We start from the raw sequence: 22,413 nt of genomic DNA, 5'->3' as shown, positions 1-22,413 counted from the left end.
TTGCAAAATAAATTGGTTTGCTTTTAACCATTCTGCTGGGCTGTATCAAAACCACAGACCCTCTGTGAAGACATGACCAAGTAAATCTTGAATCCTTATTTGAACCATTAGCAGATTTCTCCAGTGGGTGGGAGACTGTAAAGTACAGAGGTAAAGGAAAGCTTTAACAACTGTTGTATTATTTCTTCAGGGACACAGTGTTCCAGCTTGTGCCAAAAGGATGCCTTCTGGCATAATGAATTATTGGCAGCAAAGCTGGTTTTCATGGTGGAAAAACTCTAATAAAGACTGTGGAGGGGTTATCCAACTATTTTGCATAATAGCATATATTAGCCCATGTGAGGGGGGGAAAAAGAGTTACCCTTCGTGTAACAACAGTGTGTTTCAGGTGGCTGCTCCAGAACACACTGTAAAAATGCAAACATGGGAAGGCATTTGAAAGAACAACCAGTACTTATTTACTTACTTGGCTAATGTCAGGCGTGTGCTTGGCTTACAGAAACATCTTTTGACTGTCTAACATATTATGGTTGTTTATTCTCTTTAATATATGATTCATTTATATTTTCCAGAGGTGTGGGATGGTTACTGAGACATTGTATATGAAGTGATGAATATTAGAATTACAGTTTTCCCTTTCTTCTTCAAGACACTCCTACACATATCGAAGTATTTGACCAGTTGTTTTAAGTTACAGATGTTTCTTTGTCATGTGCAGGGGGATGCACAGCTTTTTCTGCCCACAACTCTAAAACCATCCCAAGTCTCACACTGTGCTGAGCTGTGCAAACTCATTCTAAAGAGCTTCAAGCCTGGGAAATGCATGGGCGTTGTGGGAAGGAAAAAGGAATGGGAGGGAGTTCACTCAGAGTTTGAAGAAACTTTCCCTCCTGTCCTGCCTGGTGTATGCTTGCACATTTGATGGCTTTGCACTTTCTATAGTTGTATGGTATGAAGCACAGCTGCAAATAATCTTGGGAGACAGTGAAAAGCCGTGGAAAGTTAAGACTTTCACGTCTTAAGTCCTGAGGGTGTGTTTCAGAGTTAGCCCCTTCTAAACTGTTGAAGAAGCCAACACCACACCTATTTAGACAAACCCTGCCATCCTTAGGGAATATGATGGTTGCATTTCAATGCTTACAGTAATATTGGGGAATTTGATAGTTTGTCATCGTTACTTGGTGCAAAATTGTTTGAGGGCAGGTGCTGTACATCAGTGCAGTTGTGCTGAGAGATGTGCAGCTGTAGCCAGGGCTGGGACAGATGGAGGGCTGGTTTGCTTTGGTCCTTTCCAGCTCTGGCACTGCTGTGGTGGTGGAGTGCTTGAGCCTGGTGGTACTTACTTCAGCCCATTTTAATGTCATCAGTGCTCACTGAGAGATGAGCTTGCTAGAGAGATGTTTTGGAGAAGTAATAAAGCCACATGCTGTTATTAGATGGTCAGGTGTTTTTCCTGTGTAGTTTAGCCTCTTTGTGTGCTGGTACCAGAATATTCTATGTATGGGGTTAAGCTATATAAAGTTGCTTTTTTCTAGCCCCCAGCAGTCCTAAAGTCAGAAGGACACTGCTGAGAAAAACCTTTTGTTGTGCTCATTGTTATATTGCTTTGTATTGTATGAAAATCCAATTAGTAATAAAGTTAGTCCTTAATAGTTGGATGTGTGATAGCAGATTTGTAGGAAGCATCAAATCCCAACAGTGGTAGTGATGCAGACAGCTGTTGTACAAGGAATCATTTTAGAGAAGAAAAATGGTAGCATTTGGAATTTTAACACTTAATGAAACACAAATCAAATAGGTGTTAGTTAATGGTATTTAAATCCCTAATTTTGTAGTGGTGGTTGAAAAATCCCTGTGTGATAAGATAGTTACAGTGTATTCTAGTTTACTTATGATAATTGGAGCAGAAACATGGTACTTTGAGGAAGAAGTTAAATATTGATTGGACCCAAGGAGATTTCCCTTTCCTGAGGTACTCTGCAAACTAGAGTACATGTGAAAAATGGGAAGAATGATAGTGAGAGTATGAAAACTGCCATGTGAAACAGAGTAGAAATGAAAGTAGCTGTTGAGGGATTTGCCTTTATTAGCTAGCCAGTGTGAATTTCTTGGGAAAAGAGAATTATATTGAGCTTCTTGGGTCAGGGCCATGTCTCCTTGTATGTTACTTTGTTCAGTCTCTGGCATTGTGGGACCCTGAATAAGACTAGACTGGCTGGATTCTTAAAAATCATAAGCCTGGATCATAAAAATACATTATTACATGTAAAGTGCCAATGTCACTTTTGCCTCTTGCTTTTGCAAAGCTTTGATTGTACATTCCTGTCATCAGTTCTGCTCCAAAAATCATAAGGGCATAAACTTTAGTAAGAAAAAATAATGTAATTTCCTCTTAGAAATTTTAGGGGAGTATTTCATTCAGTCTTTTATAGTCTTATAGTCTTAATGCTTGGATAACCTTTTGGGGAACTTCTGGTTTTGGATCAGATATTTCTGAGATGCCTCTCCTATTGGGCTGAACTTCTAGCCTTGAACCTAAAAAGCTGTCATTTAATACATTTTGCTGTAAAAGTGAATGCACACTTTCTCATCGCAGCCCCACTGGGGCTGCCCTAGGCCCCTGCAGTTGGGTGTTGTGATTATCAGGAGTAAGTGAATGTTTTCCTTTGATTCTGCTTCATTTGAGGGATTCCTGATATTTAACAATGCTGTGGGTTGTTTGGCTCCTCTCCTTTCCACTGTCAAAGACATTTCTGCTGCCATTATCAGCTGCACAAACTTTTCAGCACACTTCAGCAATTCTCATGTGTAAAGGCCACAGCTGTAGTTGAACAATGTGTTTGTTGTAATCCAATAATGAAGGTCCTAAATATAAAAATAATTATAACCCCTTACATTGAGAACAATGTTGATAATCAGGGATACTAATCCTTGAATTTCATAGAAATAAAGCTCGACACTGGTTGTTGCAGTGTTACCCATGTTTTAAGGTTTGAAATACTTTGCAAAACTAGTATGTGGTTGTGTAAAGATTTGGCTTTGCTATACAGATAGGCATAATGGAAGCAAAAAATACACAGAGAAATACAAATGATTACATTTATGAACAGCTAAATAGAATGCTGTGGATATTATTCTTGTAATTAATGAATCTAGCTTGCCATAATAAGCTCTGATTATAAGTAGTCTAAACTGATTTTATTAAAATAAACCCTCTTGGATACAGCACCCAGTTTGGTCTTGTGTATCTTTAAGTCATGCTTATAATTAGTTCTACATGTATGTTTTTGGTTTCTCTTGTCTCCTTTAGTTTTCTTTCTTCAAGAGAACACTTTACAAATAACTTCACACTGACCAATTTTAAAAGTAGAGCTTTCAGTGAGCCATGTTGTGATCCACACAGTCTTGATATTTCTGTAATTTTCTGATGAAAAAAAAAGCCATGTATTGCCAACATGCCAATATATATCCAGGTCTCATAAGAGGACAATCCCAAAAAGAGAGTGTATCTGCAGGCACAGAAATAGCAGATCCTTCCGAGTTGGATTCCTTGAGCAGGATTTAATTTTTAATTGTGTAGTTCATAGTGACTTGAGACAATACATCTTTCATCTCAGACTACTATTTCAATCCATTGCTGTCACAAATACAGTCTGTGACTCCCAAGTTCTTGCCCAGTGTAGTGCCATCGCCTTGTTCTCCTTGTTGGCTTTCCATTGGCCAACCAGAGGTCCTTCTGACAAGAACCTTAAGAAGAACAAGTTGAGAGAGGCTGAATTTGAATTATGTTGCTGCTTTTGATGTTCACATCTCTCTTTTGCATTCTTCATTTTACAAACTTAACATGCTTTTCTGGATGTAGTAGTATATACCCAGTGGATACAAAGTGGGTTTTTAAATTGTGTTTCTCTTTCATTATCTAAAATAGTTTTTAGTTAGCAGTACCTTTCAGCTAATGTTTTGACTGAACATTTGAAAATTCCAGTAAAAAATATATTTAAACTAAGTTGCACATAGAAAACATGTAATCTTATACTATATTCTATGAATACACATTATGCTTGAAGGAATAATTATTTGGATGTTCTTGGTAATTTTTAATGTTTCTCTAATGCTTTTGGAATGGTTTTTTACTCTGCTATGTCATACATAGAGAGGGAGAGAAGGGAGTGAGAGACAGAATAATTCTAGAGAGTGAAGGACAGATATGTTTTGCAGTTAGAGGGCTTTCACCTGAAATTACAGATAAGCAGTGCACAAAAAGATTGTCCAGCTCTTTTGCAAGTAATCCAGGCATTTGGCAATTCTTTTTTTCATTAATCCAGTACCCATTCCTTAATCTGCCTGCAATTAATGTGCTGGGATTTTTTTTCCAGTTTCACATGTATCATAATGTTTTTTCAGTCTGTACTGAAAGCTGCTTCTGGTGGTTCATTGAACATCCTTCCTCAGTGCTCCTCTGGGATGGGGCATTACTTTTTTGCAGCTATCATGTTCACAGTAGGGATTTGCCATCCACGGCACTTAAAATGTTCTGTTCTTTGCACTGTCTTCTGGCACTAATAACCGTGACATCTGTTTGTCGCATATGAAGCCCGGGAGGTGCTGAAGACCCTGAAGCAGTGAGCATCCCTTCCGTGAGCAGAGGAGAATTGTCTTTGCCTCTCAGGTGGGAGGCGGCTGCCTTGGCTTGTCTCTGCTTTCTGTGGTGACATTCAGACTGAGGGGCATGGAGAGTTTCCAAATGCCCATCTCCCATGTACAGATTGTGAGGAAAACTGGCCTTTCCTGGTTTTGCTTCTCATTTTTTTGTTCTGGGGAGAAAATGTGAGCGGGGATAATTGCCTGCTGTGGCCTGCTAGCAGTGTCTGTGCCTGGAACAGCTCTCTTGGTGGAAGGGGAAGAGAGGGAGTAGTTTTCTGCTTGGTTGCCTTGCTTTTTGGCATAACTGAAGCTTGTACTTCTGTACAATTAAAGTGAATAGACTAATAGCCTATCAGCCCTGGATTAGTAAAGGCTAGGTGCAAATGCATATGTCATAGCAAAATTTTTTAACTTACCAGGAAATCAGCTGAATTTTCAAGTTTGAAACATGTAGACTGATATGCAGTCTCAAAGGTTGTCAGTCCTTAGGAATAGTTGGCTTAAATTTAACGGTGAGCAGGGATAAAACAACTGTAACTTTTGAGAGGTCACTTCCATCATTCTGGTTTAGGTGAAAGCATTGCAAATAGTAGTTTGCAATATGAAAAAGCATTGGGATAGTACTACATATATGCACATCCAAATCATAGTAAATTCTAGCTTACTTTTGTTTTTAATGGCTTGGTAAATTTTGTGCTGCAGTCCGTTGCTTGAATTTGTATTTGTTAAGGTATAAAAGGTGATGGAGTTCAGGAACTCCTTCTGTTCAGATTGAAAGATAAATTTGTTTGCCTTATATTTAAAGAAACAAGAAAAGCCCTAGACATTTCATTTTGTTTCTGGTTTGTTTGTTTGGGTTTTTCCCAGTAGAGCTGTGTGCCTTTCCTTCCCATGCAAAATTATTCCATGTATTGTTTGTATGTTACTGCTTTTCAGTAAGTGCTGTGTTTACAGAACAAGGACTTGCTCAGGGAAGTTTTCAGTTTGTGTCCTCACTCTGATATACCAGGGGAGTAGAAAAATATACTCCCTTGTCAGAGTTTCAGGTATGGTAATTAAACCTGTAATGTTCATCATCTTTTCCTTAACCCAAACTGAAAAGGTGGCTGATAAGGACAGAAGGTCTGTTATTTCCACTGTAGTTTCCCAACCTTAAAGAAAGCTTATTTTATTGCCAATTTGGGGAAGAATATTCTACCTAGTTGCCTCTGTTTTTAGAAATGTATTTGAGCAGCTGATTGTATTCAGATCTAGCAATAGAAAGAGCCTATTTTAATATTTTCTAGTCTCTTAGAGGGGGGAGAAAAGACTGAACTGCTTGCAGAGGAGGAGCAGACTGAGATCAGAACCTCAAATATATTTCATGGAGAGGCTTATTTGAGTTTCAGTTACCACAGACGTGCATAACATGTTGTGGCCCTGAATTACAGGGCATTCTGTTGGTTAGCTTGTTTCAAAAGATGACCTGTTACACACATTAAAATAAGACAATTTCTCAGAATGATCGTGGAGTTATTAGGAGACTGTGACCATGGAGGATTTCTCTGGAGGGTCATGCTGGATCTTGCAGTCTTATTTCAGAAAATCATATGAATAAGAAAATAAAATTAAACCTTTCTTGATCAGTTTCTATGATGCTGTTGTAATAAAAGGAATTAATTACATAGAAATCTGATTTGCATCTGTGGACTGTTAAAAATTGTTAATGGTTTGGTGAACTCTGAATAGATCCATGCAAGTTAGAACTCAATGAGAAGAGTTGGGGAAAAAAACCAGCTCCAGTATGTTCTACTTGCAAGAGAAACTTTTCTAGAGAAGTTTTTTTTTTTGTGTTTAAAGCATTGAGTCTTCTCTACAGTTTCTTTTGGAGGAGCATTTTTTACTTTCTTGCTGGTTTTTGTGTATTTAATTCCACAAGTGAGGTAGAGCTTGCTTGGGATTAATTGTAAAGAGTTGTTCCTTTTCTGTCAGTGCCCAGAATGGTCCATCTGTATACACAACTCTTGAAATATCCAGGAGTGCTGGATATGCTGCAGTCTTCATCTCACCCATGGCCATGAACAGGGAGTAGTGCATCAAACTGAGTTATTTGCTGGAATTGCTGTGGTATGGGGGTTGGGTGACATCCCCTCATATGACAGGGGAAGAAGCAGAGCCGCCCTTGGCAGCTAGAAAAATTGCTAACTGCATTGAGGTTGGGTGGATTTTGGACTTGCAGGAAATTAGGAGAAGACAGTACTCTTTAGTTGTTATTTTCATTTAGCTTCATCTCCAGGCACCTGATGTTTTTTGGTACATCTTGTCCTGTCCCAAGTTAATGGTATCATCAGCTGGGAATGCTCATTCCCTGCAGCTCCCCTCCTTTAGATTTGAAGGCAGCAGTGGCTGTCTGGATGTGTTGTGGCTTTGGTGGCAAAAGATGTGGGAGAGGAATGCTGGCCTTTTTGTATTATTATTATCATCATCATTATTGTCATCATCATCATCTGTGCACAGTTTTGTTTACAAAAAGAAGAGTTGGTCTTTAATTTAGAAATAAAATGACAGAAATAAATTACTTTAAAATGATGTTTAGAGAATAAGATGTATTTGTGGCAAGCTATTCTGAAAACGTCATCCAGTATATGGTTAAACTCTTTTGTTGTTTCCTGGCTGTAATTTTTACGAAACTGGTGAGTCAAACAATTGTCAGTAACATTTTTGTTCTCTTAAACTTTTTTCTCACCCTGTGGGAACTACATGCATCCATCTAGATTACATCTGAATGACAAAAATACTTAGGTAGCAGGAGGAGGAAGAGTAATGCCTTTACGTAGAATTATCTGTCAGTAACTGTTTATTAAGTGCATCTGTCATGTCTTATTCTGGATTTGTGTTGCTAGTGCCTTAACTGGTAATTCATTTTTTGATACCTGATGACGTTGGTTATTTAATGTTGTTCTCATTCAGCAGTCTGTGTAACCAATGTGGGTCTTAAGTTCAGGAAAAGCAGAAGTACACTGAGTCCCTCATCCAGATCATCAGTATTTTAAAAAGGACTGGCCTCACAGAGAACCCTAAGGAGCATCACTTGTGACCAGCCACCAACTGGATTAACTCCATTCTCCACGACTCCTGGAGCCCACTCATCCAGCCAGTTTTATACCCAGCCAAGAGTACACCCATCCAAGCCATGAATTGCCAGTTTTTCCAGGAAAATGCTGTGAGAAATGATGTCAAAGACTCTTCTGAAGTCTGTGTATAAAATATCACAGCTTTTTCCTCATTTGCTACGGGGGTCATCCTGTCAAAGAAGTAGCTCAGATTGGTCAAACAGAACCTGTCTTTTCTAAATCCATGCTGGTTGGGGCTGATCTCCCAGTTGTCCTGTATGTGCCATGTAATTGCACTCAGGAGGAGCTGCTCCATGACCTTTCCTGGCATGAGCAGACTGAAAGGTTTGTGGTTGCCCAGATTCTCCTTCCAGCACTTCTTGGAGCTGGATGTCATGTTTGCTGACCTGCAGTCAACTGGAACCTCTCCAGTTAATCAGGACTGCTGGTATTTCATGAAAAGTAGCTCAGTGAGCACTTGCACCAGCTCCCTCAGTACCCTTGGGTGGATCCCACCCAACCCCACAGACTTTCTAGTGTTTAAGTAATGTAATAGGTCACTGACCATTTCCTCTTGGATTATGGAGGCTCCATTCTGTTCCCCATTCCTGTCTTCTGGGTCCCTGGAGAACAACTGGTATTGTTACTCAAGGCTGAGGCAAAGAAGACATGAAATACCTTAGTCTTTTCTTCATTCTTCCCTGCTGTGTTTCTCCCAACATCTAATAAAGGTGGAAGATTGTCTGTGGTTCTCCTTTGGTTGTTAATGTATTTATAGAAACACTTATCTTTTCTTTCATGGAACTGGCCCAATTAATTTCTAGTTGGGCTTTGGTCTTTCTGATTTTCTCCCTGTATGACCTCAAGATATCCCTGTAATCCTCCTGAGTTTCCTGCCCCTTCTGCAAAAGTCATAAACTCTTTTTTTCCTGAGTTCCAGTCAAAGCTCTCTGTTCAGCCAGGCTGGTCTTCTTTCCTGACAGCTCAATTTTCACCCTGTCACAGAATCACGGAATATTCTGGGTTGGAAGGGGCCCACAAGGATCATTGAGTTCAGCTCTTAAGAGAATGGTCTGTACAAGGATCAACCCCCTGCCCAGGTTTGGTGTATGTTAGCACCATGCTCTGACCAGCTGAGCTGATCTAAGCAGCTGCCTATGGAGGGGGCCTCTCCTGCCTTTTTAAGATTTCTTTCCTAAAGAATGGGTTGAACAACTTTTTGATTTTAAAGGGCAGTGAAATGAAGGCAATAGCTTCAAGTGCTTGATTAACCTCGACCTTTAAGAGGCTGTATTTTGGAGGCAGAAAATCAGGCAGCAAGCTCTGGAAGGACATGGTTGAAGTCTGCTAGAACTGGGGACTTTCTCCTGTATCTTGAGACTGGAGTGTGGATGGGTGGAATGTAGGAAAATAGAGATAGTGGTGAAGGTAATCTCACCCCTAAGGAGTTACAGCTGTGCTAATTATCAAGAATTAGGAACAGGCCTGCCCTTAATAGGCCACAGCTAGATCTAATTAGGGTGATATTGTAAAAGAGTAGGTTGGCTGGTCAAGAAAGTTAGATGGAGTTTGTTGGCTGTGCTGAGAAGAAGAAGGAGTCAGTGCTGTGAGGAGCTGCCCATGAGATATCACTGAGAAGGTACGAAACCTTTGCAATAAGATGGCAACCCTGGAGCACTTCTTTTACAGTGTGTTTGTGTGTGATTTAGTTTCAGAGTGTGAATTCTAGAGATTAAAGCCCTGTGCATATTGTGTTGGTGTAGTAGGGTATGGGTGACTCCTGCCCAAGGGCTGAGCCAGGAACAGCAGGCTGCCCTGCTACTGGGGCATCCCTGCCTGCAGCACCAACATGTTCCTCATGTGAGTGTATTTTGAGGTGTGGCTACACCCTGAAAGGCATGAATGAGAACCAAAAATGCAACAAAACCATTTTCAGAGAAGCTTTATGTTGTATACTGGGGTTCTTACAATACAACTGGGGCTCAGCAGTCAGATCAATCTTTCATCTTCCACGTATCTTCAGATTTTTCAGACATTTTGATTAGTAAGAACGTTCTTGGTTTCTTCCAGTCTAATGAGCAGATGTCTTTTCACTATTAGGGATTGTTTGAAGACATTTTTCAGAAAGGTTGTATCTCAAGAATCAAGAAAATTAATGCGTTCAGAGCTTTGTCAAGTCCTGTTGCTTGGTAGCAGTCATGTTGACCCATTGGAAAGTATTCAGACAGAAATATTAAATGGACCACCAAATACCCAAGAGTGTTACTTATCCCCTTGGTAGATGAGTACATATACATACAGAGCTTCCCTGTAGTGCCTGGCTCTCTTGGGCAAAGATTGATGGGCAAGAGGTGGGTGGTGGATTCTCTCACAATCTGCAGTGCTCTTTGCTCCAGGTGAATGTCTGTGGCCAGCTGCATGTCACTGACTCATAATCAAACTGAAAAAGTAGAGTATGGATGCTCCCCAAAGCAGGACCTGTACAATACTGCATTCAGCCATGTCCTGAGCAAATGTGTTCCATGGCACAATGGGTCTGTTTCTGCACCCTCATTTACTGTGTTCTGAGAAGAACAGCCAGGTCTTGATTTGAATGGCTTTTCATGCTTATTTGTGTACTGTCACTTCTTGTAGGTCTCTTTGTGGCACATTGAGCTGGATCTTCTGCTGCAGTTGGGCCCAGTTTTTGCATTTGCAGTGCTACTGCCTTTCTTGTTCTCTAGAGCTCTTTGCAGCTTGTTTTAGAGGCTGGCATGATCTGTGAACTTTCAGGTGACTCAGCAATATGTGAGTGACCTTGGAGTGGGACAGACACTGTGGTGTGGCACTGCCACTTTGTGTTTGACTGTGTGTTCCATGGTTCCCTTTTCTCCTCTCCCCTTCCAGATGTGATGGAGGCATCCCTAGCATACCTCTTATTAGGGGCTGCCAAATTGACATTCATTGCACAGTCAACTACAAGAATTCAGGGCTTTGCTCAGGGTTCAGGAGCAGTTGGTATTGTCCACAGGTAGAAAAGCCATGGCTGCTGTAGCTCTTCAAATCTTGAAGTTTCTGGGTAACATAAAGTTTATTTAATGTTAAAATACTTCCCTTAAATATAGGGCAAGAATCCTCTTCTGGCTTAATTTTTGGCCAGTTTTATTTCCTACTAGGGTACAAAATGTTGCTAACTTTTGTATTCCCTCCTTCTGTCCTTTTGTTGCAGGTCTTGATGATTGTCTGCAGCAATATATAAAGAACTTTGAGAGAGAGAAGATTAGTGGTGACCAGCTATTACGAATTACTCATCAGGAACTGGAAGATCTTGGAGTCACACGAATTGGCCATCAGGAGCTTATCTTGGAAGCAGTAGACTTGCTCTGTGCACTGGTAAACTTCTTGGGGCAAGTGGGGAGGGATGAACAGTGTTTGCATATTCACGCTTCCTGTGCTCAAATTGTTAGTCCTAAAGATTTATCTAAGCAGCTCAAGGAACTCCTGATTTGTAATGTGTGAACAGTTTAGCATTTTAAACTGGGGCAAGATAAAGGGAAAAATCTATTGATAGAGTGATGTTTGTTAAATAAACTCATATCAGGGATTTAGGGCTTGCATATCTGTCTTTATAGAATAAAAGTTTATCTGAAATCACAAAGAAAGTAGACTCTGTTTGGTTTGGAATGTAAAATAGTTATATATGTGAATGGAGGAATTGAGTGTTGGTTGCCCTTTACAATCAAAATGTTCTGATATTAACCATGTCGTTCTTCACTGGTCCTTTCATGCAAATTATGTTTTAAATTATTTTTTGAGCCTGATGAAATAGAGCTGTTTGTATTTCACAGTAGAAAGGATTAAATACTGAAAAATTATCTTGTGTATAAATAATATATAAATTTTTGCTGGAGCATACAGAAGGATTTTGGTAATGGTCTTTTCAGTCAGGTCATGTCGTGCATAACTAGGATTATCTGCTCAGTGAGGGGTGTGGTGCTGACTTCACCCTCCTTATGGACTCTTAGTGTGTGTCTGTAAAGATTAGTGATAGATTGGGCACACAGCATTCTCCACTGTAGAAAGGATTGTGAATAGCTCTGTTAAGATGTACTTCACTGCCTAAGGTGGTGTTTTGTGGGTTTTTTGTACATACTATTCTTCAAGTCTCAGAAGGAGCTTTTAAGAAAGCTGAATCCTGGGAGAGGCAATCAAAGACAGTAGGCTGAAAAGCTCTTCTGAAGGGCTTGGTGGTTCTCCATATAGAGCAGCTTTTCTGAATACCCTGTTGTTGCATTTTTGGGGTATTGTGAAGTGTAATGAAAAGGAGAGAGTAAAAAAAAAATAAAGCATACCCAAAAAAGTTAAAAAAAAAAAGGAGAGAGCTTTTTCATACAGGAAAACATTTGATTTTAAACACAGGTTATCTTCAGTAGAATACAGTTTCTAGTAACATCGCAGTGTGAGTCAGTGCAATAAGTTAACAATTTGTTTTTTAAATAAGGAAGTTGCAATCTTAAAAAAATGTTACTGATATAGAAGGGGACATAAAGAGTTATTCACAAAGTACTTTTCTTATCAGACAGTGCAAAAGAAAATAAGAAAGTAAATACTTCAGTTAGCTGAGACAGATAAAGTCTAAGTTAGGAGGAACACCAATGACTGTTTTTCCCAGTCACACAGAGAAACAGATTATGGTTCTTTGAAAAATAAATTACTGTTAGGGAAAAAAAAACCCTTGTTTATTAGATGAAATTTCTTTTTTCTGTGGTTTGTAATTAGAGATATAATCTTCAGACAAATAAACACAACTTTTTTTTGTAGCTCCTTTATCTTAGGCAAAAGTATATGGAACTAAGTTGAATATAAAATAAGGAATTTCTAGCAAAGACTAACACTGCATCTTAAATGCATGCAGCAATACTCTCTGTTCCTGGTTCTTGTTGCACATACAGTATTGTCTGCTTTTCTGAGTTTATCTTAGAGAAAATTGCTAAAACACAGTGGCATGAGTTCAGATCACAGCTTCTAATTTAAGATGAGGTTTTTGCAGTCTCACAATTGGCTCCCGATGGCTCCTCGGGGATACAAAATGCTATTGTTATATTGATTTTAGTGGACTTAATTTGAATTTATTGTTTACCAATCAGATAAACCTCTTAGAAAATTTAATCCAGAGGCAATCCATTTGGCTAGATTGGTCCTATACTTACAGGCTTTTCTTTTTTTATTGCATCTGTGAGTGTCTATCCTGGGAAGGGCTTGTCAATCTTCTGATTTGACTTTAATATTAGCTGTATTGTTTAGAAGAGCATTAAGCCTATGACTCTCCAATATAGGATAACTGCTAATTCAGAGAGTTGCTATGCAAGGTTTTGGTTAGGTTTCTTTTTGTTTTGTTTTCTGGGGTTTTTTTTAATGATCTGATTTTTTTTTTTGTTTATTTCACAGGAGTTTGACAGAGATTTCATGTTAGAACTTAGCATGAGATACAAATACACGATCCAAATGAGTTAGCATCTCTTTGGGTGCTGGAGATGATGGATGGTATAATGGGCTACGAATAGTAAAGTTATGCCTTGCAAGTTTAACCCCAGATTGATTTAAAAGTAATTACTAAAACTTTAAAGGATGTTTTCTTCTGCTTCTCCCCCCTTTCTCTCTGGGTTAGTGAGTGACCACCTAAACAGTTTTTGGCATTGAGGACAGCTAGGGGACAGAACCCCACCCACTGTTCATATCTGTTCCCACTCTGCAGGAGAAGGTTTTCCAGGGCAGAGTTGCTGTCACTTAGGAAAGCTTATGCAATGTTGATGGCTGTTGTGCTTTATTCCTGCCACCCCTTCCCAATATTTTTTGGGGGTAAACTTCTGCTTGCAGTTCCCTGGCAGCTGTGGATATGGCAAACGGCAAACCAGCTGCTTGTGTTGCATGCCTGTAATTCACAGGGCTGCGTTTTCTTACCGGGGAAGGTGGAGAGCCTGAACAAGAATATCTGGCTGGTATGCAGAGTGCAGGGGACATGCCAGTGGGGGCTGTTGGGCTGTGCTAAACACACAAACTGCCACAGAAAGAGCTGGGAGCCAGTTATGATTGATAACACTATTTAAAGGATGTTCTTTATGGGTTTTTGACAGAAGGTGGGTGGGTGGCTGGCTGTGGTCTCTCACATTATTCGCCTCCTGTCATCAGCACTTGCAACAAATGGATCCTCCAGTGTTTGTGAGCTATCAGAGGACAAATGGTGTCCTGTGCTACCCATCTTTAGTAGAGTCTCTCTTGGCTGCCAGCCTGCCATACTGTGCTCTTGACAGCACAGCAAGCATTCAGGGGGTGATATTCACAGGCTTTCTTTTCCTGTGGTGCTTCAGGAACGAGAAATAAAGTTTTTGCCCAGCTGCTACTGCGGTTGTAGGTCATGCTTGCTGGTAATGGTGGGGCTGTGCATCCTGCACAGCTTTGCTGGAGCTGAACGTGCTCTGAGAGAGGGCAGGCAATCTAACAAATGCAGTTAATCTTTTCCCTCTCTCCTTCAGACTGTGAAGGTGGGAGCAGGTTCAATGGATTATCATGCCTTGGTGCAGCTTTGTGTTTTACAAATCCATATGTCAGAGAGGGCAGGATAAAGGAATTGTTCTCTGTACTTAGAAGAAATAAGTAGTGATGTATGTGATGATATTTTGTTGCTGCTAAGAGTTTGTCACATGTTTTTCAAGGTGAGAAACCTTGAGAAGCTGCCATGATGGATATATGCTGGCAGCATTACTTAATTTCCAGCAAGACAAATCTCCTGTTCTTGTCTTTCTGTTTAAATTGGGACATGCAATCACACTGGTGGTGTCAGCAGGTAGATTTTTACTTGATGTGGATGGACATTTTTATTCATACTAACAAAATCAGGCAAAATAATTGATGTCTCAAAACTGGTGGAAAATGATAGATTGAGGAACTCCATGTCCGGCTCCAGAGATACAGGAAAAACTATTGGGTTGAGTGCTGTGTTTCTCCACTATTCACAGATAATAAAATATACAGTTGTTCATTAGTTCTAACAACTACCATTAAGATCTTAGCCTCAATATGATCCTTTTCAGTATGTGTGTGAGGGTGAAGCTAGCCTAACACTGCTTTTCATTTAATCATTAAACAAACAACAGTGTAGCAGACTTCATTGTCACAAAATGTGACGAGCCTTCTTTCTTTGATGGTTGCTTTAAAAACTGAATGTGAATGAACAATGCCAGTAGAAAATAAACTGAGAAGAAAAGGAGATGATGCTTACAAGAAGAGAAATGCATAATAAGGAACAAATTCCTTAGATAATGCCATCAGGTCACTATACCAGTTATCATGTTTGAAATGCATCTTGTAGCGCCTGTCATACGTAACTGGCCAGAAGAAAGCAAAGAAATTACATAATTCTTTTTCCATCATCTGTTTGTCAGGAGATGGAGTTTCATTTACGAAGCTGGGTATGACCATTTTTTTCTCAAAAAACATTGCACACTACCTGGAGAACAAAAAGACTGAAGGCTGCACAGCCAAACATGACTTCTTCCATCTTTAAGAAAATTATCTACTTTACCACAATGCCTTGATAAATGACATGAGAGATGGAGATTTTTTTTTTCTTCTCCTAAATATCATGTTCATTGTGTTTGCATGAAGATTAAATTAGTTTAATTTGATTTTGCAAATGTTTTTAAAGAGATCCTAAAGTTGATGTGTTATAAGAATATTTGAAAAGCTTCAAAAATAATTTTTGGATGCTTTGAAGTTTTTCATTAACAAAGAACTTTATGAAGTCCCTGTGAATTTACAAAATAATTCTTCAGGGAATCTTCATGTGTGTAGAATAGGGTTTGGTTAAAAAATAAAACAGATTTTGCTTTATAGAGCATACTAGTCTCAGTATGAGTTTCATGCTAGTTAGTTAAATCTGCTATGGCTGTACAGGAATTTATTGCACACTATATTTGAATCTGTAAATCTAGAAGATTGCTGCAGATGAAATGACATTATTATTTGGCAGAGAAAACATTGGTGTGCACTAACAGCATGAAATTACTTATCATTTACCACTAACACAAAACATTTATATGCAAATGAATGTAAAAAATAGACCTACTTTACCCATGAATGATTTGATTCCTCTTAAGAATTATGCCTTTTATCTTAATTTCATCTTGCTGCCATTTCTCACACAGAAATACTTTTCTTTGCACTTATCAATAGTGAGATCTTAAAACTATTTTGTCAGTAACAGTGAATATTAGACTTAAAATCATTATGATTTTAAATAAAGAAGGCTTCATTTCAGAATGGAGATTTATGTGTACTGAGGGTGGAATTTACTGTTAGCATTCTGAATCTCATAGCAGAAGAATTACTTACCATTTTCACTATTGCCCATTGCAAGTTAAAGTTCTGCTTATATATCATATGCCCTCCTGTCCTCAGTCTGAGCTAATTTAACTGCAGTGCAGGAAATCCTGAAGTCCGTCACCAGATCAATAAAGCTGAGGAGATAAAGAGTTTCTGATCGCTCATATAGATCACATTGAAAATGTGTTAGCAGATCTTTTACATGGGACTGCAGTAAACCCCATGGCGTGCCAAAGGGGTTTTGCCTGTATGCAAAGGGTGAATATCCTTCTTCCCACCAGCCTCAAGATCAGTCATGGATCCTAGATACTTTTTAATTGTGGATTTTTTTGGTGGTGGGTTTTTTAAATTTTCTTTTATTTTCTTGGTTTTTTTTGTTGTTTTTTTTTTTCCCCTTTGGACTGCTTGGGGGTTTGGGCAAGTATGAAATACATGCCCTGGTTCATACAGTCAGAGTGTGGCTTGGGTTGGGAGGCACATTCATAAAGTTGTAAATCCCCAGTTAAAAGCAGACTGGATAAAAAGATCTGTTACAATGTAAAATGTTTTTAAAAGGTAGTGTGTTCATAACAATACTTATTTCCTTTTTCAAATAATTATTTAGAACTGCTGATTAGCTGTTTAAGACTTTTGGAAATGCATGTAACTGGATATGGAACTGGTAGTTCAAATTATGGAGAAGTAAGTGCATTTGGCAGGCTAAATTACATGAGACAGTAAAAAAACCCCACCAAAAATCAAAAAAAAAAAAAAAAAATGAGCACTTGGTCTTTCAGAACTTGTTGATTGAATAAGAGAAAGAAGAATAGTTTATGTAATTGCTCTATTAGTGCTGCAAAGCATGGCCCAGGCTTCGCTTTTTGACGTGTTCAGTAGAAAAATAAGGGCATTTTTCAAGACAGGAGATAATGATGATGACTATGAATCTTTCCTGGGTTCTGCAAGGCTAGAAGTATCATGCACCTGAGTGTTTTTCTGAGTATAAACATTTAGAACAAATATTTATACTCTTTGAAATGGTTTGCCTTTTAATCAGTGTGTGTTTAATAATTGCAGTAAATGATAAGTGTCATTTGAGCTATCTGGGGTTTCTGTCCTTATCTAGTTCTTCTGTGTTTATGAAACAGATGTGTTAGGATCATGTGTTGTGCACTTCTATATTACCCCATATGTCAGTGCTATTTGAAGGAGAGATAACCTTAGTGTTAACATTTCGAGATGCTGGAGGAAGGGCTGTTAGAAATATATGTTGTAGGCAGATCTGATGAGGTATAAAGTTACATAAGGCACCTTCCATATGACAAGCTGTGATATCAGTTGCTAGCAGCTTTAGACTGGTAAGCTATCTGCCTCATGCTTTGTGGGATGTGTTCAGCCAAATGTTTTGGAGAATGAGTTTCAGATCCATTTTGTTCATTTTTAAAATCAGCTTCAGAGGCAAAGGGTGGAACTTTTCTTGGTGAATTTTTGTCCGCACTAATTTTCAGGTGTGGTTTTGAAATGACTGCCATGTGCTGTGGTATCTGTGTGATGCTGTTTTGATTATTCATTTAAAATCTTCCTTGGGCTTTTCAAGAAATGAAGATTCTATGAAATTTACTGTTTCCAGGTTGTTTGTTTAAAAGCAAATAAATAATACATACAGAAAGGACATTCAAGAATTAAGTGTGGAAGATGAAAGCACCGTAAGAGAATTTAACTCACCGGGTGATTTTAAGTGCATTTCTTTAGGTAAGAATAGCAGCCATATGCTATTCTTACCTAAAACTCCTGTGAATAAGTGAAAAATGACTTTTTATTGCATTGGAGAGAAAAATTACTGTTTCATTCTTGTGATACTTATCCTTATTACTGAGATATATCAGATGTAATTGAGAAGTTGCATTTCTTTACACATAATTTATTGCTCAGTACAGCTATCTAGACTACAAAATTTGTCTTTTCAAAAGGTTGCCATTTTCTTTCTTCTTTAAATTGTATTGTTTGTGTGTGTTACAAAAAATATGTACCAAATTAAAATAAACCTTCACCTTCTTCAGTTTATGCAGTCATGGTTGCCTTCTGCTGAAGAGCAGCATAAATTAATCAGTGTAAGCACTGCTGTCTGCTCCCCTGTCTGGTGAAGATGCTGCTTTTATTTTCCTCTTGCTCACAAGCACCAGTATTACAGTAGCACCTTCAGTTCCATCTTGGGTCTCTTCAGTAGAAGTGAATGCTGGTCTCTGCATGCCTTTTGCTCCACATGGTTTCCAGCAGTATTTTTTCATGCCTTTTGTTTCACAAGGTTTTCAGCTTTCTGGGCTGAAGAAAAGACACAGAAAGGTAGGCAGAGAGGCCATATGCTCATTTCCCTGTCTTGGAGTGTTTGTAAGAGTCAAAACAGGGTCACTGAATGTGATAGAGCATTTGTGCTTGGAGATGTAGAGGTATTCATGGTTGTGTATAAGTTGTGATTGAGACGGCTGTTCTAAGGGATTTCTGGATTTGTTAATGGGACTGTGGTTATGTCTGTGGTGCACATTGTACTGTGTTTAGATCTGAGCTTGGTTTATTTAGGTAGCAGAGATGGCCTTGCACTTGCAATGGCCATTATAAAAATACCCTAAAGTCCTGGCATCTTCTAGACAGTCTGTCTAAGCCAGCAGAGATTAGTTAGCACTGTTTGAGTTAGGAACTCTTTGCTTTTCAACTGTGCTAAAAGTGTCAGATGCACTTCCCTGCCAGCAAGAATCAAGTGAATTTAACACAGGAAAGAGATGAGGCCTAAATTTTAACCTTTTTTTTTTTTTTTTGATTGAGGGAAGCAGGGAACACAACTACTGAACATTGATCAAGCTAGTTAAAGAAAATTTTGTTTTACTTTGATATTTGGTTTGTGAGCTCTTCCTGTTCTTGGGATGCTGGTGCAAAGATGGGCTGGCAGAGGGACCAGGCTGGCTCTTCTCACAAAAATACCCAGCAAAACTCCTCAGTGGTGGTTAGAGCTGCTGCTTGTCAGCTTGTGAAGAAAAGAGCTACAATTCCTCACTCACACTGTCATGTTAAGGCACAGAAAAGTAATTAGCAGGTAAGATGTCTATTAATAGCTCCCACCACCTTTAGTTCAAGCAACTGCTGACAAGCTATTACTCTGTGTAGTTCAACTTCATCAAGTTCTTGTTTTATGATTGGCAGAAGAGACTCCATTGGAGCTGTTTCTCTTGGGGAGGGGTAGCTCTGAAGACACTCGGTGGCCTCTCATTGAGGGAGTGGATGCCTAGACTTGTGTCACTTCTCGGAATCTCTGCAGGCATGCAGAGGTTTCTTTGTGGCTCTTTCAGTGACTGTGAATATATTTTGGCTAGTGAAAGCACAACTCGTGTTAGTGCTGGCTAAATGCAGACTAGGGGAAAACAAAGAACTGTCTCCTTTGCCTGCAATTATCTTCTTACAATGCTTGAAAATAAATGCAGTGCACTTCTAACAAAACTGTGTTGTTAATGGTATATTATTGAATATAAAGTATGATTCAACTTGGCAGTTTTTACTTAAACAAGCTTTTTCCTAGTATTAGAACACACAGCTCTGGTTGCTTTTAATGTGGGCCAGAAATATTAGTGATAAACAAAGTGAGGATTTTGTTAGCTTGGCTGCGCTTTAGGATCCTTCTACTTAAAGGCTTCAATAAACACAGCTGCCCCAAAATATATTTTGCCTGAAGTATATCTCTGTATTTTCCATCTCTGGCTTTATCTGTATTGTATTACAGGTGGAGGCTTTACTAAAGTCAGTGTCATCCTCATGTAAGACTGAATTCACATGTGGGTTAGGCACAGTGTTTTATGTTAACACACACAGACACACAAACACATACACACATCTGATGAATATGTGTGAAAACAGGCTTTGAATCTGTTAACGCTGCCTCTCCCTTCCCTCATATCTAATGGTGAAAAAAAGCCTCTGAAATATAATGTGACTGTAGGTGGCCATCACTTAGATATTGAGAGAAAGCCACTAAGGTTTTGTAGCTGATTTTCTAAAGAAGTGTATACATAAATGCAGCCTATTTTCCTGTTCTACAGAAACCTGAGTGTTGTTTTGCTTGGTTTGCGGTGTTCAGTGTTGCAGGTTTTCTTCTCGTCTGCTGCTTTACTTTCTGGTGGCACTGGAGGTCTGTACGCTGCCTGCCAGGGCTCCCGCTGGGGTGGGCATGGATGCCTGCCCAGGCTGGGAACCAGCTCCTGCCCGTCCGAGCAGACAAGGTACAGACAAGGTGACAAAGAGGAGATGGCAAAAGAGGGGGAGTTGAAATAATCTGGGGTTGTTGGGGACCTTTGGGATCCCACCTCGGCCTCAGTGTGGTCTCCCCTGGCTGTGTGCCCCGTGTGGGGCATGGCTGGGGTGACAAGGAGGTGCCTGGGCTTGTATGGCACCTTCTCCCACACACCCCCTCCTCACCCACCTTAGTTTTATGTTTGGATTGTCAGACTCAGCTCCTTGGGAGCAGCCTGCTGAATTAAGAAATTCAGTGTTTCAGTGTGTCAGAAAGAAGGCAGCCCTGTGAGAAGGCCTGTGGCTGGCCTGCAGCCTGTGGTTGTACCCCCACATGTGGGGGTGTGAGTGCCATGTTGTTGGGGCTTGCTTGTGGCCTTGAAGACATTTTTGGTGATGTATCATTCATACAGAATATTTTTCATTTGTTTCTTTCCCCATTAATTTTGCCAAAATGAGCTAGATGCTCAAGAGGCAGAATGAAGTAAGAACAAACCCGTTATCTTTTTCAAACTTACTCCCCCCATTCCTTAACTGTGCTTCCTCACCCAGACCAACCACAGAAAGCTGCAGGAAAAAAACAGATATATTTTTATATGATGTTTATCTTCTTATTTTGGACTGATTTAATAAGTTGTTATGAGCCATTTAGCTGCATAATAAAGTACATTTTTCTTTTCAATCCAAATTGTTTTCATCTTGTAATTTTTTTTTTATTTATAACCTAATGCTATCTGTTGTGTAATTGCTCTTTAATATTTACATGGTGGAAAGTCACTGCCTAGACATGCAATTTGTCTAAGTGGGATTGATTGTAGTGGCAGGGGATAGTATCTGTGTAGTTGAGAAACATGCCTGCAAAGCCTTCCTTACCCAAGATAGGGATGTTCACAAAAGTTCCAGTAATGGCTTATGAAGTGCAATCTTAGTGTATGGTTAGTGCCCCCTTCAGCTGAGTTCCAAAGTGTCTTCTCTTCCGTGGAAGGATGGTTGTTGGTTGAGCACAAAGTGTGCTCAGTTTACAAACACAGAGCTGGCTGGGAGATGGCAGATGAGCTGTGTGCTGTAGTCTCTCCTTTCCATCATGAGCCCCCCTTGGAGTGGGAGTGGATGTTGTAGAAGGGCTGGAGGCTCACTGGGAATGGCTTCAGTGTAGTGTTCCTGCAGTCCTTGTGTAGTAAAAGAGGATTAAATTCATTTAGTAGATGGTTTGGACTGGAAGCAAGACAACTGCTGTAAATAACCACCACCTCACACACCCTGCCCCCCAAGAAAAAAAGACTAAAGTGAATAAGATTCAGCAGTTTTAAATTAGCATTGACGAGCATATCTCTTCTTCCATCTCTCCTTGTGGAGAGAAGGGCATGGGAGGAGAGCTGGGGAGGTCATGGAGTGTCATTAGGAAGTAGATCTTTCTGTGTGCATCTGAAGGGCTTTGTGCATTCTATTTCATTGTTTGTGGTAGGAAATGGTCCTATTCCTATCCCATAGCCTATTCCATTGTCAGCTGAGCAAGTTGTCAGCACCCCATGCTATCACCCTGTGATGTGGCTAAAGTGAGAACCTTCAAAATTCCATAATTCTCCTAGAGGAGTACTAAACTCAGGTCTGTGCAACTGCTTATTCCTTTGCAAAAGGCAAATAAGTCTTTTTTGTAATAACTCTATCACTCTTTGTGTATGTGAGGAAAACAAATCTTTTATAGAAATAACAAATTGCTGATGGTACTTTATTATATTGTAATTGAACATTAAATCAGGGCATTCTTGAGTGCTGTTTTGGTAACACTTGTACTTTTGAAGAATTTCCAGCTACTGTTAATATTGTTTGTTAATGCTTTTTAGTAATATTTCTGCATAATTATTTATATCTCTTCTGCACAGTTGAGGAATGTAATTTAAGCGAATGACTCTTAAATGGAAACAAATTTTAAATCTTGACTTCAAATGAGTGAAATAGAGGTTGAGCAGAGCAGCACTGTGTTCTCTGCTATGTGATTGTGGTGGTCCTTTACTGCTAAAAAAGAATAGAAGTATGCTAATTAACTTACAGAGATCTCTGA

General features: G+C 39.4%; 1 protein-coding gene and 1 long non-coding RNA gene across 10 annotated transcripts in view; one reads left to right on the top strand and one right to left on the bottom strand.

Moving 5' to 3' along the window:
• Nucleotides 1–22,413, top strand: part of CNKSR2 (connector enhancer of kinase suppressor of Ras 2) — a 205,561-nt gene that overhangs the window by 24,978 nt on the left and 158,170 nt on the right. For all 8 annotated transcript variants that reach the window (XM_064407495.1, XM_064407493.1, XM_064407492.1 and 5 more), the window contains exon 2: nucleotides 10,945–11,108. In XM_064407495.1, coding sequence (XP_064263565.1) covers nucleotides 10,945–11,108 — 164 coding nt within the window. The remainder of the gene's footprint in view (nucleotides 1–10,944; nucleotides 11,109–22,413) is intronic.
• Nucleotides 4,097–20,511, bottom strand: LOC135293400 (uncharacterized). Of its 2 annotated transcripts, XR_010355530.1 has the most exons (4): nucleotides 20,166–20,511; nucleotides 18,128–18,398; nucleotides 16,107–16,231; nucleotides 4,097–10,790 (listed from the first exon to the last, which is right to left on the bottom strand). It is a non-coding gene; the product is annotated as an uncharacterized LOC135293400 (long non-coding RNA). The 2 variants fall into 2 exon arrangements; XR_010355529.1 differs by having other exon boundaries at nucleotides 18,128–20,511.

Source organism: Passer domesticus, chromosome 2 (assembly GCF_036417665.1).
Source record: "Passer domesticus isolate bPasDom1 chromosome 2, bPasDom1.hap1, whole genome shotgun sequence".
NCBI lineage: Eukaryota > Metazoa > Chordata > Aves > Passeriformes > Passeridae > Passer > Passer domesticus.
The sequence above is the reverse complement of the archived record's forward strand: the minus strand, read 5'-3'. Positions and strand labels throughout refer to the sequence as shown.